The 16,504-nt window shown below is 43.5% G+C and overlaps 1 protein-coding gene and 1 pseudogene across 6 annotated transcripts in view; both read right to left on the reverse strand.

Moving 5' to 3' along the window:
• The window catches only part of EFCAB3 (EF-hand calcium binding domain 3), a 48,555-nt gene that overhangs the window by 9,167 nt on the left and 22,884 nt on the right, over positions 1-16,504 (reverse strand). For 5 of the 6 annotated variants that reach the window (XM_032139096.2, XM_032139100.2, XM_058431710.1 and 2 more), the window contains 3 exons: positions 14,406-14,549; positions 12,770-12,841; positions 11,245-11,365 (listed from right to left, as the gene is read on the reverse strand). In XM_032139096.2, coding sequence (XP_031994987.1) covers positions 11,245-11,365; positions 12,770-12,841; positions 14,406-14,549 — 337 coding nt within the window. The remainder of the gene's footprint in view (positions 1-11,244; positions 11,366-12,769; positions 12,842-14,405; positions 14,550-16,504) is intronic. The other variant, XM_032139098.2, reaches the window with a different exon arrangement.
• LOC116458950 (small ribosomal subunit protein uS12-like) lies at positions 7,908-8,733 on the reverse strand (annotated as a pseudogene).

The following is a 16,504-nucleotide window of genomic DNA, read 5'->3' on the forward strand; positions in this document are numbered from 1 at the left end:
AAAGCTTTGGGATTACAAGAGTGAGCCACCATGCCTAGCCTGTATTTGCTTTTAATAACTATATAATTTTGCTAGATTTGCATATCCCTGTTTCCCGGAATTCCTGGGCATATCTAAAAATATAGGAAAGATATTCTTTGCCACACAATATTACAAAGTATAATAAAAGAAAATAGGGCCAGGCGTGGTGGCTCACGCTTGTAATCCCAGCACTTTGGGAGGCCAAGGTGGAAGGATCACCTGAGGTCAGGAATTCAAGACCAGCCTGGCCAATATGGTGAAACCCTGTCTTTACTAAAAACACAAACACTAGCCGGGCGTGGTGGTGGTGGTGCGTGCCCATAATCCCAGCTACTTGGGAGGCTGAGGCCAGAGAATCGCTTGAATACTGGAGGTTGCAGTGAGCTGAGATCGTGCCATTGCACTCCAGCCTGGGTGACGAGAGCGAAACTCCGTCTCAAAAAAAAAAAAAAAAAAAGAAGTATAATAAAAGAAAATATACATTCTATAAACCTATATTCACAATAAAGGATCAGTCTGCATCGGAGCCCAAATGTCCTGGGCAAGCCCAGTCTTTACTCATTTCCCTCACTCACCTCCAGTGATGTCCTGGCTTGTAGTAGGCTTTTCCTCTGCTGAGGTTTCACACCTTCCTGACAGTCCAGTGAATTCACTGACACCATTCTAACTGTGCGATCCTGGGCATATTATTCAATTTTTAAGGTGCCTCAATTCCCTTATCTGGGAATAGGGGTAATGATAGTATCCACTTCATAGTGTTAAATGAAATAATACACATAAAGACTTCAGGGTGGTATCAGGAGCATAGTAACAACTCAGCATATGTAAGGTGTTGTTGTTATTTCTCTAGTTCCTCGCGAGATCCATGATCAAACACACAGGACTTCTATATACTTCACTTTTTGTTTTCTTGAAGAGATCTACCCACCTGGAATGGTTTCAGTGCATAGTTATTGACCCAGAGTTATTCGTCACCACCATCCTAGGGAGGAAGTCCCTTTGTCTGTCTCCTTTTTGGATCTTCTGTTTCCTGGATCCTGTTTTCCTTTTTTTTTTTTTTTTTTGAGACAAGGTCTTGCTCTGTCACCCAGGCTGGAATGCAGCGACCTCTTGGGCTCAAGCGATCCTCCTGCTTCAGCCTCCTGAGTAGCTGGGACTACAGGCACATGCCACGTCTGACTAATAAAAAAAATTTTTTTTTTTTTTTTTTTTTGCAGAGATAGGATCTCCCTATGTTGCCCAGGCTGGTCTTGAACTCCTGGGCTCAAGTGATCCTTCTGCCTCGGTCTCCCAAAGTGCTGGGATTATAGGTGTGAGCTGCCTGTTTTCCTACTTATTATGTATACTCCCTCATCTTGGTGGGGTGTATCCTTCAATAGCTTCCTAAGGAAGAATGCATAAGTACATTTTTTGAGGCTTGGTAACTGGAAAGTGTCTTTTCTTTTTATACTTTGCAGTTTGGCTGGGTAGATTGGAAATCATTTTTTCTGAGGCACTGGTCCATTATTTTCTGGCTTTCAGTGCTGTACTTGAGAAGTCTTATGTTTCCTTTTCGCATGCAGAAAAGTAAATTTTTTTCCTTATTGGAAACTTTTAGCATCTTTTTCCTGATGTTCTGAAATGTTATAGTAATGTGCCATGTGTGGATATGGGTCTTTTATCATTCATTGTGCTGGACATTCAATGATACTTTAAACCTATAAACTCATGTATGTGAGTTCTGGGAAATCTTCTAGGACTATTTTTTTTTGATGATTTCCTGCCTTCATTTGGTTTTCTTGTTCATCTTTTAGAATGCTTACTATTTGGAATGTTGGACTGATTTTCTCATCTTTTTTTTTTTTTTTTTTTTTTTTTTGAGACGGAGTCTCGCTCTGTCGCCCAGGCTGGAGTGCAGTGGCACAATCTCGGCTCACTGCAAGCTCCGCCTCCCGGGTTCACGCCATTCTCCTGCCTCAGCCTCTCCGAGTAGCTGGAACTACAGGCGCCCGCCACCACGCCCAGCTAATTTTTTGTATTTTTAGTAGAGACGGGGTTTCACCGTGGTCTCGAACTCCTGACTTCGTGATCCGCCCGCCTCGGCCTCCCAAAGTGCTGGGATTACAAGCATGAGCCACCACGCCTGGCCAATTTTCTCATCTTTTCTAATGCTGTTTTCTCTTTTTCTAATATTCTGAGAAATTTTCTTAATTGAAATTTTCACTTCTGCTATTCTATTTTTAATTTCCAAGAGCTTCAACTTTCTTCTTTCTTTTGAATGTTTCTTTTATATAGTTTCCTATTCAAATTTCATGAATGCAAATTACCCCTCATATCTTGGAGGATATTACAATAATTTTTCTGTATCATGCATTATCTCTACTTCTTCAGTTTGTTCTTCTTTTTTGTTCTTCTTTCTTTCCTTGTTTTAATATTTCTTTACTAATAATCTAAGATTAATAATTTAATAATAATCTTCCTTAAATATCTTTTTTTTTTTTTAAAGAGATGGGAGCATCATTATGTTACCCAGGCTGGACCTGAACTCCGGGGTTCAAGTGGTCCTTTTGCCTCATCCTTTTGAGTAGCTGAGACTATAGGCATGTGCCACTATGTCCAGCTCTTAAATGTCCCTTGATTCCTTGGGTGTCTATTCATATTTTAGAATGAGAGTAAGCACTTGTTAAGTCCAATTGGAAGCTCTTTGGTGTGTTAAATCTTATTGATGGGAGCTCTACTGTCAGGTAATTGGTTGGAGCCTTGTTTCATCAAGAGACTTTTTAACTGTGAGTGTGGGTTTTTTCTCTTGGGCTAGTCAATTTCCCTGAAGACTAATCTTCTACAGTTTTACTTGGGTGATATAAGTCTAGCTTCCAACACATTGGGAATATGGAAGGAGCAGGGGGCTAGTGGGAGGTCTTGCCATTCAGTAAGTACATTTTCTTTTCTTTCTTTTTTGAGACAGAGTCTTGCTCTGTCACCCAGGCTGGAGTGCAGTGGCCTGATCTCGGCTCACTGCAACCTCCACCTCCTGGGTTCAAGCGATTCTTGTGCCTCAGCCTCCCAAGTAGCTGGGATTACAGGTGTGTGCCACCATGCCTGGCTAATTTTTGTATTTTTAGTAGAGATGGGGTTTCGCCATGTTGGCCAGACTGGTCTCGAAGCAATCTGCCTGCCTCAGCCTCCCAAAGTGTTAGGATTACAGGCAGAAGCCACTGTGCCCAGCCCCCTTTGCTTCCTCTACTTTCCAGAGCTATTTTTCTTACCTCTTCATTTGTCTCTTGGCCATCAGTCTGTCTTTCTACCAGACTTTTCTATATACTATTTCCAGGTCAAACTCTGCCACTCCTCTATCAAAATCTTTCTTCCTCACTGCTCCCCTCTCCCAGCACTTTGGCTCCCCACTGCTTGGAGGAAATCTTAGAGGAGATTTTCTATAATCTGGATCCAGTACATATTTTCCACCTTATCTCTTCCTGTTTCCCTCCACAAATATCATGTTGTAGCCAAACAAATGTGGACTGTTTTCTTTTTTTTTTTTGAGACGGAGTCTCGCTCTGTCGCCCAGGCTGGAGTGCAGTGGCACAATCTCCGCTCAGTGCAAACTCCGCCTCCCGGGTTCATGCCATTCTCCTGCCTCAGCCTTCCGAGTAGCTGGGACCACAGGCGCCCACCACCACGCACGCCCGGCTAATTTTTTGTGATTGTTTTCTAAGTCTTTTTCTCACAACATTCTCTTATTGAACTGCTGAATCAGATATTTAATAGCTGTATAATCTTGGGAAAGTCAATTAAATTCAACAAGTATTAAGTGCCTAGTTTGTTTTGTGCTGTGTGTTAGGTGCGGGAAAAAATGAATAAGCCTGACATGGTCCCTGCCCTTCTAGAGCTCACAATCTAATGGACAAGGCTGCCTGTTAAACCTGTAACTTCAACAGTGCAATGCGCTGTATGATAGGGAGAGAAGAGCATGTAGGAGCAAGCCTGACCCAGAATTGGGGGTCAGAGAAGGCCTTTCGGAGGGAGTGACTACTCACAGGGACAGAAAGGATAAACAGGAGTCAGCTAAGCATAGATAGGTAGAGTGGGTTGAATTGTGTTTCCCAAAAAGATGTCCAAGTCCTAAGCCCTGTACCTGTTGTGGGACCTTCTTTGCAAAGTATCTTTGCAGATGTAATTAAATTAAAGATCTTAAGATGAGATCATCCTGGATTTAGGGCGGGTCCCAAGTCTAATGACTGGTGACCTTATAAAAGAAAGGAGAGGGAGATTTGAGACAGAAATAGAAGAAGGCATTGTGAAAATGAAGGCACAGATAGGAATTATGCTGCCTCAGGCCAAGGAATGCCAGGAATCACTGGAGGCTGGAATTTCCAGGGAAGGATTCTCGCCTGGAGAAGGAAGGGGTGTGGCCTTACTGACACCGTCTGGCCTCCAGAACTGGGAGAGAATAATTTTTATTGTTTTAAGCCACAGAGTTTCTGGTAATTTTATTAACTAATTTATTTTAGAGATGGCGGTCTTGCTATGTTGCCTAGGCTGGAGTGCAGTGGCTATTCACAGGCATAGTTCTGCTGCTGATCAGCATAGGAGTTTTAACCTGCTCTGTTTCTGACCTAGGCTGGTTCACCACTCCTTAGGCAACCTGGTGGTCCCCTGCTCCTGGGAGGTCACCATCTTGATGCTGAACTTAGTGTAGAAACCTGATTGGCATAGTGCACTATAGCTCAGAGCTCTTGGGACTGAAGGGATCCTCCTGCCTCAGCCTCCCAAGTAGCTGGAACTACAGGCTTGCACCACTGTTCCTGGCTATGGTAATTTTTTATTTTTTATTTTTTATTTTTTATTTTTTTTTTTTTGAGATGGAGTCTCGCTCTGTGGCCCAGGCTGGAGTGCAGTGGCGCAATCTCGGCTCACTGCAAGCTCTGCCTCCCGGGTTCACGCCATTCTCCTGCCTCAGCCTCTCCGAGTAGCTGGGACTACAGGCGCCCGCCACCACGCCCGGCTAATTTTTTTGTATTTTTAGAAGAGACGGGGTTTCACCGTGGTCTCGATCTGCTGACCTCGTGATCCGCCCGCCTCGGCCTCCCAAAGTGCTGGGATTACAAGCGTGAGCCACCGCGCCCGGCCTATGGTAATTTTTTATGACAGCCCTAGGAAACTGACTCACGAAGGGGGAAACTGTTTTAGGCAAATACCAGGAGGTGAGAGAGCATGGAGTATTTGAGGATACAAGTTAAATGTAATCTAGGGTGCGAGAGGGGAAGTTACAAGAGATGAGGGCTGGGCACAACTGCTGTCACCTATAATCCCAGCACTTTGGGAGGCTGATGCGGGTGGATAACTTGAGGTCAGAAGTTCAAGACCAGCTTGAGCAACGTGGTGAAACCCTGTCTTTACAAAAAAAATGCAAAGATTAGCCAGGCATGGTAGTGCATGCTTGTAGTCCCAGCTACTCCGGGAAGCTGAAATGAGAGGATTGCTTGAGTCTGGGAGGTAGAGGCTGCAATGAGCCTTGATCGCCCCACTGCACTCCAGCACTCTAGCCTGGGAGATAAGAGAACAAGACTCTGTGGAGAGACAGAGAGAGATATATGAGACTGGAGGTTAAGCAAAGGATATATTATGAAGGACCTTTAAAATGTCACGTTAAGTTAGAACTTTTTCATAGGAAACATGAGAGGTCACTGTAGGCTTTTTAGAAGGTGAGTGATGTGATGATATGATTAGATTTGTGCTTGGCATTGTAGGCCACTTAAATATTTTCTAATATATTCAGTTATGATCTGGCTGCAGTGTGGAAAGTGGATGGAGATGGCAAAAATGGAAACAGAGTGACAAGGCAGGATACTGCAGTTAAGTCCAAGAAGATAGTGACTTACTTACGCTAGGGTAGTTTCTGTGGGGATAGAGAGAAGTGCATGGCTTTCATGTTGAGGAGGTAAGATATACAGGGCTTAGTGATTGGCTGGATGTAGAGAGTGAGAGAGCAGTGACAACTGAGGATTATGCTGCACCTTTGGCTCAGACAGTTGGGTAAATACACTGAGTTGGCAAAGCCATGAACGGAGATCTGAAACTCAAGTGGAAGAACTATAGAAGTATCTGTGGACACAGAGATACAAACTACCATCAGATATAAACACCTCTACACAAATAAACTAGAAAATCTAGAAGAAATGGATAAATTCCTGGACACGTACACCCTCCAAAGACTAAACTAGGAAGAAGTTGAATCCCTGACTAGACCAATAACGGGCTCTGAAATTGAGGCAATAATTAAGAGCCTATGAACCAAAAAAAGTCCAGGACCAGACGGATTCACAGCCAAATTCTACCGGAAGTACAAAGAGGAGCTGGTACCATTCCTTCTGAAACTATTCCAATCAATAGAAAAAGAGGGAATCCTCCCTAACTCATTTTATGAGGCCAGCATCATCCTGATACCAAAGCCTGGCAGAGACACAACAAAAAAAAAATTTTAGACCAATATCCCTGATGAACATCAATGCGAAAATCCTCAATAAAATACTGACAAACCGAATCCAGCAGCACATCAAAAAGCTTATCCACCATAATCAAGTGGGCTTCATCCCTGGGATGCAAGGCTGGTTCAACATATGCAAATCAATAAACGTAACCCATCATATAAACAGAACCAAAGACAAAAACCACATGATTATCTCAATAGATGCAGAAAAGGCCTTTGACAAAATTCAACAACCCTTCATGCTAAAAACTCTCAATAAATTAGGTATTGATGGGACATATCTCAAAATAATAAGAGCTATTTATGACAAACCCACAGCCAATATCATACTGAGTGGCAAAAACTGGAAGCATTCTCTTTGAAAACTGGCAGAAGACAGGGATGCCCTCTCTCACCACTCCTATTCAACATAGTGTTGGAAGTTCTGGCCAGGGCAATCAGGCAGGTGAAAGAAATAAAGGGTATTCAATTAGGAAAAGAGGTAGTCAAATTGTCCCTGTTTGCAGATGACATGATTGTATATTTAGAAAACCCCATTGTCTCAGCCCAAAATCTCCTTAAGCTGATTAGCAACTTCAGCAAAGTCTCAGGATACAAAATCAATGTGCAAAAATCACAAACATTCCTATACACCAATAACAGACAAACAGAGAGCCAAATCATGAAGGAACTCCCATTCACAATTCTACCATTAACCAAATCAAGACCTGCTTTCTCAGGAAATTAAATAATTATCTTTGCCACTTATTTGACATTTATTTAACATATTTTGGATTATGGTACTTCTATTTATTTAAATATCCACATATTTCTGACTTTTCTCTCCATTTATATATATATGTGTGTGTGTGCATGTGTGTATACATATATAATTGTTATTTTTTCTTTCTTTCTTTTGAGACAGGGTCTCATTTTGTTACCCACGCTAGAGTGCAATGGGGTGAACATGGCTCACTGTAGCCTTGACCCCCAGGCTCAAGCAATCCTCCTGCTTTAGCCCTTTAAGTAGCTGAGACAACAGGTGTGTGCCACCACGGTGGCTAATTTTTTGTTTTTTTTTTTGCATATAAAAATTTATCACTACAGTTTTTTGTTTTATTTTTTTTGAGACTAAGTCTCACCCCGTTGTCCAGGCTGGAGTGCAGTGGTACGATCTTGGCTCACTGCAACCTCTACCTCCCAGATTCAAGCAATTCTTGTGCCTTGGCCTCTTGAGTAGCTGGGATTACAGGTGCGCAGCACCACACCCGGTTAATTTTTAAATTTTTAGTAGAGACAGGGTTTCACCATGTTGGCCAGGCTGGTCTCGAACTCCTGGCTTCAAGCAATCCACCTGCCTTGGTCTCCCAAAGTGTGGGAATTACAGGCGTGAGCTACCACGCCTGGCCCATCACTACAGTGTTTTCACCATTAAAGTTTATGATCTTGGTCTTTCCTTCGTGCCTTTGTATAGGGCCAAAAGAGAGACATTGGGCACTTTGACAACCTTAAAGCAGACTCCAGGAATACCGCTTTTTTTTTTTTTTTTTTTTTGAGATGGAGTCTCGCTCTCATTGCCCAGGCTGGAGTTCAGTGGCATGATCTCGGCTCACTGCAACCTCTGCCTCCCAGGTTCAAGTGATTCTCCTGCCTCAGCCTCCTGAGTAACTGGGATTACAGGCGCCCGTCACTGTGCCTGGCTAATTTTTTAAAATTTTTAGTAGAGACGGGGTTTCACCATGTTGGCCAGGCTGGTCTCGAACTCCTGACCTCATGATCCACCTGCCTTGGCCTCCCAAAGTGCTGGGATTACAACCGTGAGCCACTGTGCTCGGCCCAGCATGACCTTTTTAACCAAATCCAGCAACAAGAACTTTATCGTTCTTGTTGAACTTTCAGCAACAAGAACTTTTCAGCAACAAGAACTTTTCAGCAACAAGAACTTTCAGCAACAAGAACTTTTTCTCAATAAAGTTCAAGCAACCACCATTGGCTACAAAGGCTGTGATTTTCTTGCTATTCTTCATCACCTAGATGCTGGCACACTTCCTGATGGCAGAATTTGGCTGTTTGGTTTCAACCCCTACTTTTTCCAGCACAATTCCTTTTGCATGAGAAGCACCTCTCATGCAACCCTCAAAAGGGTTGGCCTTCAGGGCTGTGCCCAAATGGGCTTTCTTGTACTGTTTTTCATGCCACTTCTGGTCTCATCAGTGACTATGGAACTTCCTAGCAGCACGAAGTCCATGACACTTGCCCATCCTGCTGGTACCACGGGCCTAAGTGAAAGAGCTAATTTTTGTAGAGACAGGTTTCACCAGGTTGCCCAGGCTGGTTTCAAACTCATGGACTCAAGTGATCCATGCACCTCAGCCTCTCAAAGTGTCTCCATTTATACGTTAAATACTATGTCTTTTTTTTTTTTTTGAGATGGAGTCTCGCTGTGTCGCCCAGGCTGGAGTGCAGTGGCGCAGTCTCGGCTCACTGCAAGCTCCGCCTCCCGGGTTCACGCCATTCTCCTGCCTCAGCCTCTCCGAGTAGCTGGGACTACAGGCGCCCGCCACCACGCCCGGCTAATTTTTTTGTATTTTTAGTAGAGACGGGGTTTCACCGTGGTCTCGATCTCCTGACCTTGTGATCCGCCCGCCTCGGCCTCCCAAAGTGCTGGGATTACAAGCGTGAGCCACCGCGCCCGGCCTAAATACTATGTCTTAAACATTTTTAATCTCCTTAGGTATCAGGCACTAGCAAGATGACCAGATAAATAATAACCAGATAAGATAACCAGATAAATAACAGCCACGCCACAATAACAATAAAAACGCCAACATCAGCTAACATTTCCTAAGCACTTACTGGGTGTGAGAGGCAGTATAGGGAGATAGATAAGAGCATGAGTTCTGGAATCAGACTTAGCTAAACTATAGGTACCATTCCCTCTTGGGCAAGTTATTTAACTGACCTGTGCTGCAGTTTTTTCATCTGTAAAGTGGGAGTGATGATAGTATATACTCATTAGGGAGGTGAGGATTAAATTAGATAATATGTATATTCTTTTTTAAAAAAATTTATTTTTATTTTTTTTTTAGAGGACGGTCTCACTCTGTTGCCCAGGTTGGAGTGTAGTGGCACAATCACAGCTCACTGTGACCTCAAATTCCTGGGCTCAAATGAGCTTCTTGAATAGCTTAGACTACAGGTATTCACCACCATGCCTAGTTAATTTTTTTAATTTTGTAGAGATGAGGGTCTTGCTATATTGCCCAGCTGGTATGGAGCTTCTGGCCTTAAGTCATCCTCCCATCTCAGCCCCCTGAGTAGCTGAGATTATAGGTGTGAGCCATGGTGCCTGGCTATAATTTTTTTTAAATGAAGCTTCAATTTTCTTTTTTTTTTCTTTTTTATTTTTTTGAGATGAACTCTCACTCTGTTGCCCAGGCTAGAGTGCAGTGGAGTGATCTTGGCTCACTGCAACCCTCCGCATCCCAGGTTCAAGCTATTCTCTTGCCTCAGCCTCACGAGTAGCTGAGATTACAGGTGCCTGCCACTACACCCGGCTAATTTTTGTATTTTTAGCAGAGACGGGATTTCACCATGTTGGCCAGGCTGGTCTCAAATTCCTGACCTTGTGATTCGCCTGCCTCAGCCTCCCAAAGTGCTGAGATTACAGGTGTGAGCCACCACGCCCAGCTGAAGCTTCAATTTTCAAGATAATATGTGTATGCTTAGTCTAGTTACTTCCACATGATAATAATAGCTAACATTTATTGAGCTCTTATAATGTGCTAAGCACTTCACATGTATTGTCACACATCAGCCCACAATTGTCCTGTAAGGTAGGTATTATTATTATCATTCCCTTTTTATAGATGAGGAAACTGAGATTGAGAAGTTAAACAATGTGTTGAATTTGTGTACCAACAGCAGGCTTTACTAAGTGTCTTTGAGTTGGAATGAAAAGTAGAATTTTGTGCATCCTCTATTCTACATCTGACAGAGAGATAGGAGAGTATAAATAGACTACTTATTGAGGGGCAGAAGAATATTTTTACATTGTTGGTGGAATTCTATACTCTTAAGTCTCTCTAGGTGGGAGACTGGAATGCTTTGAAGGAGTATAAATTGAAAAGACTGACAATAGCAACATTTGTTTAAGATAATGATAAAAACAGATTGAGGTGATTTACTCTCAGCGCTACTTGCTGGAATAAATAATGCAGTTGGTGTGTGTTATTTATTTAAAGGATGAGAATTAAAGGTTTAAAGGATGAGAATGTTTCCTCATCCTTTATTCTCAAGTCTAATTCTGGCTCTGCTCTAGTCCAAAGGCTACTTTCGGAGGTCTGAATTTGCTGTACCTCATCTCTGAGTCAGAGATTTTTGAGAGCCCCTGGTAGTTTCAGCATGAACAAGAGTGTCTTACATTCCAAATTGGATTTCTAAGCCCACCCAAAATTATTCCTGGAAAAGTCTTGTTCTGCTGGAATTCTTTGGCCTGAGATAGAGGAGGCTAAAATTTCTTGGTTGTCTTAGGTCCTCAGTGGGGCCCTTAGGTGGTCTGAGGTCAGCCTTGCAGTTTTAGAGCTGGGCAGGACTGTGGAGATGAGGGAATAAGGTCTCATGTTGTAGCACAAGGGCATTTGCCCAGATACCTTCTTCTCCTTAGTTTTGGACCAGAACCTGTGGAGTTGGATGTTAGTGAGAGCTGACTGCCATGTTAATATCTTCATAATGCTTCTGAGAAGGCTGTTTTTGCTCCTTTCCTTCTCACTTACCTTACTATTTCTATTATAGACTTTCTGGGTAGGGCTGAAGTCTCTAGAAGCCTTGATAGGATTTCAAACAATAGGATTCCTGGGTTGCCAGCTAAATCTAAACAGGTCTCCTTTTCTGGAACTATGGAGGGAAAACAAAACATAGATTTTTAAATACCTTTTGAAATAAGAAACTGACCACCTCTTTACTGATTATTTACAATAATAATATCAAGTCAGGAACTAGAGGTACAGTAAAACATTAAAAGTCTGTTCTATTTGGTAGAAAGGCCATTTTGGTTACTGAGCAGACAGAATAAAATGGAATGTTAAAAAATACTTTTAGTTCAATAACTTCTAAGAAAACGTAGTAATATTTTTAACACAAACATGAATTTTGTGTTAATGATTATTATCTGGTTCTAGGCAAAGATTCTAGGCAAACTCCCATTACTATAGTACTACTTGTAAGAAATAACTTCTCTTTATCCTAAGAACAGTTCATAGCTTATGAATGAATATATTTTCAAAACTGTATACAGTATTTGGAATTTGGAATGTTTATCCTGGAAAACATGAATAATAGTTAGCTTTTCCAAGGCAGCCTGTTAAACTTATAAACAAACCATGAGGGGATTAATGACAATATTTCAAGTACAACTACACATCATTTATAACCTTGGGGGAGAAATAATAGAAAAATTATTTTCTATTAGTTAGTGGAAGCACGTGACACCTTAATGCTCTCTAACCTCCAGCAGACTCTCCAGCCCTAGCACTGAGGGTAGAGGCTTCATCAGTGTGGGGAAGGTATTTTTTTAAGAACAGTAAATTATCGATACCCTAGATTTACATGAGAGAGTGCATTTTTCTTTTTCTGAAACAAAATTTTTTTTTAAATAAAAGGAATGCCTCCCAAAGTAGTGCAAACATACATTATAGGCTGGGGGTGGTGGCTCACGCCTGTAATCCCAGCACTTTGGGAGGCTGAGGCAGGTGGATCATGAGCTCAGGAGATCGAGACCATCCTGGCTAATACTGTGAAACCCCATCTCTACTAAAAATACAAAAAATTAGCCAGGCGTGGTGGCGGGCGCCTGTAGTCCCAGCTACCGGGAGGCTGAGGCAGGAGAATGGCATGAACCTGGGGGGCGGAGCTTGCAGTGAGCTGAGATCGCACCACTGCACTCCAGCCTGGGTGACAGAGCAAGACTCCATCTCAAAAAAAAAAAGACAAAATAATTCAGACATTATAGAAGGCAGCCACATTTTTCTACACCAGTCACTCCTTCAGTGTTCTCATTGGAGAGCAAAGGGCAGTGTCTCTTGCAGTAGGCGTTTGGATAGTGCAAGTGCCTGCTTGATTTAGTTAACACTGTACCAATTTGTTTAGCAAATACTGTTCTGGAGAAGCAGTACAAAAGTAACTCACATCCCAGACTACACCTTCCTGACCTGTCTCCCGACTGGAAGCCTGTGAATGGTCTTTGCTGTGCAGTGAGTTGTAGCTGCCCAACTGCCTTCTGTTCACAACGTCTCTACTCACCCACCGCCTTGAGGAAGAGATTCTTATCTGTTAGCACCTTGATAAAGTCTGAGAAATTCACCTTCCCATCTCCTGCAACAAAAATCTGAGACTCAGGACAAGGATAAGATGTATTTTACTTATCAGAGTATATATTAAATATAAAAATTAAAACACTCTGGATGATTTAATATTAAAAACAGGGCATTTGAGGGCTGGAAATATGCTCAGGTGAGCCCTGGTCTTCTTGAAGTGGTCTTAGCACCATTACATGAGTCCTCTCCACAGCCCACAGAAGCAACGGTAGTTGTAAACATCCAGCCAGGAGCACCCAGCCATTGCAGTCTGTCCGCCTGCCCCTTTCTCAGAGACTGGCCATGTTTGCAAGGAATCTGTCCTGTCTTCCCATGCTATAACTGCCCCTATTATTCCTATTATAACATCTCCAAGCTGTATTCCATTTCCTCTAAAATTGAAGGATGATGAGTATTATTAGAGGGGTGTGTGTATGTTTCCATGAAATAATAGAAAATTTTGACACAGTTAGTAGAAGCAAGTGACACCTTAAGTGACATTGAATGACAGGTGGAACTGATGTTGATTGAATAGGGCACTAGCAGTAGGGTGGAGAGAGGTGAGAGGAGATAATATGCTGCATATATTTTTCACACAGCATATCAGTTTGGGCTACTAATAATTCGGTCAGTATATTCACTAAAAACATTATCTGTGGCTGGGCGTGGTGGCTCATGCCTGTAATTCCAGAACTTTGGGAGGCCGAGGCGGGCGGATCACGAGGTCAGGAGATTGAGACCATCCTGGCTAACATGGTGAAACCCTGTCTCTACTAAAAATACAAAAAATTAGCCGGACATGGTGGCGGGCCCTGTAGTCCCAGCTACTCAGGAGACTGAGGCAGGAGAATGGCGTGAACCCAGGAGGCGGAGGTTGCAGTGAGCTGAGATTGTGCCACTGCACTGCAGCCTGGGCAACAGAGCAAGACTCCGTCTCAAAAAAAAAATTATCTGTATGCTTTAAAAATACCAACAAAAGTGCTGTGGCATTTAAAATTCAATATAGGTGGGACTTGATGGAATAAAAATATTTGTTCTATTTTGATTCAAACAGAAACAAAAGGCTTGAATTCTCTTGGTAACATGTCATTATTAACATTGTTACTGCTTTTGTACATCAGGACAGGTAACCTGAATTTGATACTGAAATCAGACAATCACTCTTAGCTTCCACACAGCGTTTTTCAAATAGTCCATTTTCTAGGATTAATTTGATTTCATAACTTGTACACATACCTCACTGATCTCCTTAAAGGGACATACACACATACACACACAGACACACAGAGACACACATATATGTGTGTGTCCCTTTAAGGCTATATATATATGTGTGTGTGTATACATAGATATATGGATATATACATATATGGATATATACATATATGGATATATACATATATGTATATTTGTATATAGTATTCAAATATATAGTCTACAAACATATAATATACAAATATATATATATATTTGGGGGGCAAGTAAATAAGGTTTGTTTCTCATGTTTATACAGTCATTAAAAGAAAACTATATATTCACAAAAATCTTTTATGGGAAAAACAATGAGAAGCCAAAGGACTCACGATCAATATCAGCACATTTCAATTCATTATAGACATCATGCTTGGTTAGATTCATTCCCAGCTTAGCTACGGTGCACATCAGTCCATGGAAATCAATACAGCCAGTTTTGTCCTTGTTGAAGAAGTTGTAGGCATCTTGGAAAGCTGGGGAAATAGGATTAAGTTATTCAGGACAGTTGTTCAAGAAGAAGTACATACACTAATAGGAGTAGGACAGACAATATAGTTGACTGGAGATCATGTTCTAAAAAAAGGATTGTGAAAAAAATGAGTGTTAATAGACATTTCTTATAAAGGACAGTATCCTTCCATGGAACTTGAACTGGAATGAACTAACTGTTGCAAAACCAAGTGTTGGTAGGTAAGATGGCTTTCCAAAGATATCCACACCGTAATCCCTTAACCTGTGAATATGCTATCTTACATGGCAAAAGGGAGTTTGCACATATAATTAAGATAGATTATTCTGGGCTCAATCTAATTACATGATCCCTTATACAGCTAGAAGCCAGAGAGATGTGGCAGAAATCAGAGAGGTTTAGAGCATGAGAAAGACCTGACCCACCATTGCTGATTTATCAGCCAGGAACTTCTCTGCTTGCTAAAGAGGCTGAGAAGCTCCTGGCTGATAAACAGTAAAGAAACTGGAATGTCAGCCCTACAAGAGAAAAGAACAGAATTCTGCCAAAAATCTGAATGAGACTGGGAGCAGATTCTCCTCCAGGAGATCCTCGTGGATCACGAGGTCAGGAGATTGAGACCATCCTGGCTAAGGCCAGGCTGGCCAACACCTTAATTTCAGTCCTATAAGACACAGAGAAGAGAAACCAGCTGTACCCACCTGGGCTTCTGACTTATAGAACTGTGAGATAATAAATTTGTGTTGTTTTAAGCTGTTATGTTTGTGGCAATTTGTTACAGCAGCAATAGAAAACTAATCTGTCAAACTGGACCCAAATTACATATATGTGTGTGTATGTTTTGTATGGATCCAAAGTTTTTCAAAGAAATAGTCAAGGCACTAACTGGAGCCAAAATTAGATATGTATTTTCTGAAATTAGTGAATGAGGAAATAAACCTGGAACAAAATATATCCCAAATGACACCTGAATAAAACTTACTTCATATCACATTCAAGTCTCAGCGTCTCTATGTATAAGAGTGATTAATCTCCTTCCTTCCTTCCTTCTTTCTTTCCTTCCTTCCTTCTTTCTTTCCTTCCTTCCTTTCCCTCTGTGGCCCGGGCAGCAATCTCCTCGTCTCGCTGCTGCCCCGCGCCGCGGACTGCCTGGGACTGCCGGCGCGCGCCACCGCTGCCTGTTTTTTTCTCCTTTGCCTGCCGGCGCGCGTTCGCCATCTTGGCCACGCTGGTCGCCAGCTCCTGACCCCGAACGCTCTGCCCGCCTCGGCCTCCCAGGGTGCTGGGACTACAGACGGAGTCTCGCTCACCCGGTGCTCGGTGTTGCCCGGGCTGGAGTGCGGTGGCGTGGTCTGGGCTCGCGGCAGCCTCCGCCTCCCAGCCGCCTGCCTTGGCCTACCAGGGTGCTGGGATTGCAGCCCCTGCCCGGCCGCCGCCCCGTCTGGGAGGTAGGGAGCGTCTCTGCCTGGCCGCCCCTCTGCCCGGCCTCCCCATCTGGGAAGTGAGGAGCCCTTCTGCCCGGCCACCCATCGTCTGGGAGGTGAGGAGCGCCTCTGCCCGGCCACCCATCGTCTGGGAGGTGAGGAGCGCCTCTGGCCGGCCACCCATCGTCTAGGAGGTGAGGAGCGCTTCTGCCCGGCCACCCATCGACTGGGAAGTGAGGAGCGCCTCTGCCCGGCCGCCCCGTCCGGGAAGAAGTGAGGAGCGCCTCTGCCCGGGCGCCCCGTCCGGGAAGAAGTGAGGAGCGCCTCTGCCCGGCCACCCATCGTCTGGGAAGTGAGGAGCGCCTCTGCCCGACCGCCCCGTCTGGGAAGTGAGGAGCGCCTCTGCCTGGCCACCCATCGTCTGGGAAGTGAGGAGCGCCTCTGCCTGGCCACCCATCGTCTGGGAAGTGAGGAGCGCCTCTGCCCGGCCGCCCCGTCTGGGAAGTGAGGAGCGCCTCTGCCCGGCCACCCACTG

Source organism: Hylobates moloch, unplaced genomic scaffold (genome assembly GCF_009828535.3).
Source record: "Hylobates moloch isolate HMO894 unplaced genomic scaffold, HMol_V3 SCAFFOLD_19, whole genome shotgun sequence".
NCBI classification, from domain to species: domain Eukaryota; kingdom Metazoa; phylum Chordata; class Mammalia; order Primates; family Hylobatidae; genus Hylobates; species Hylobates moloch.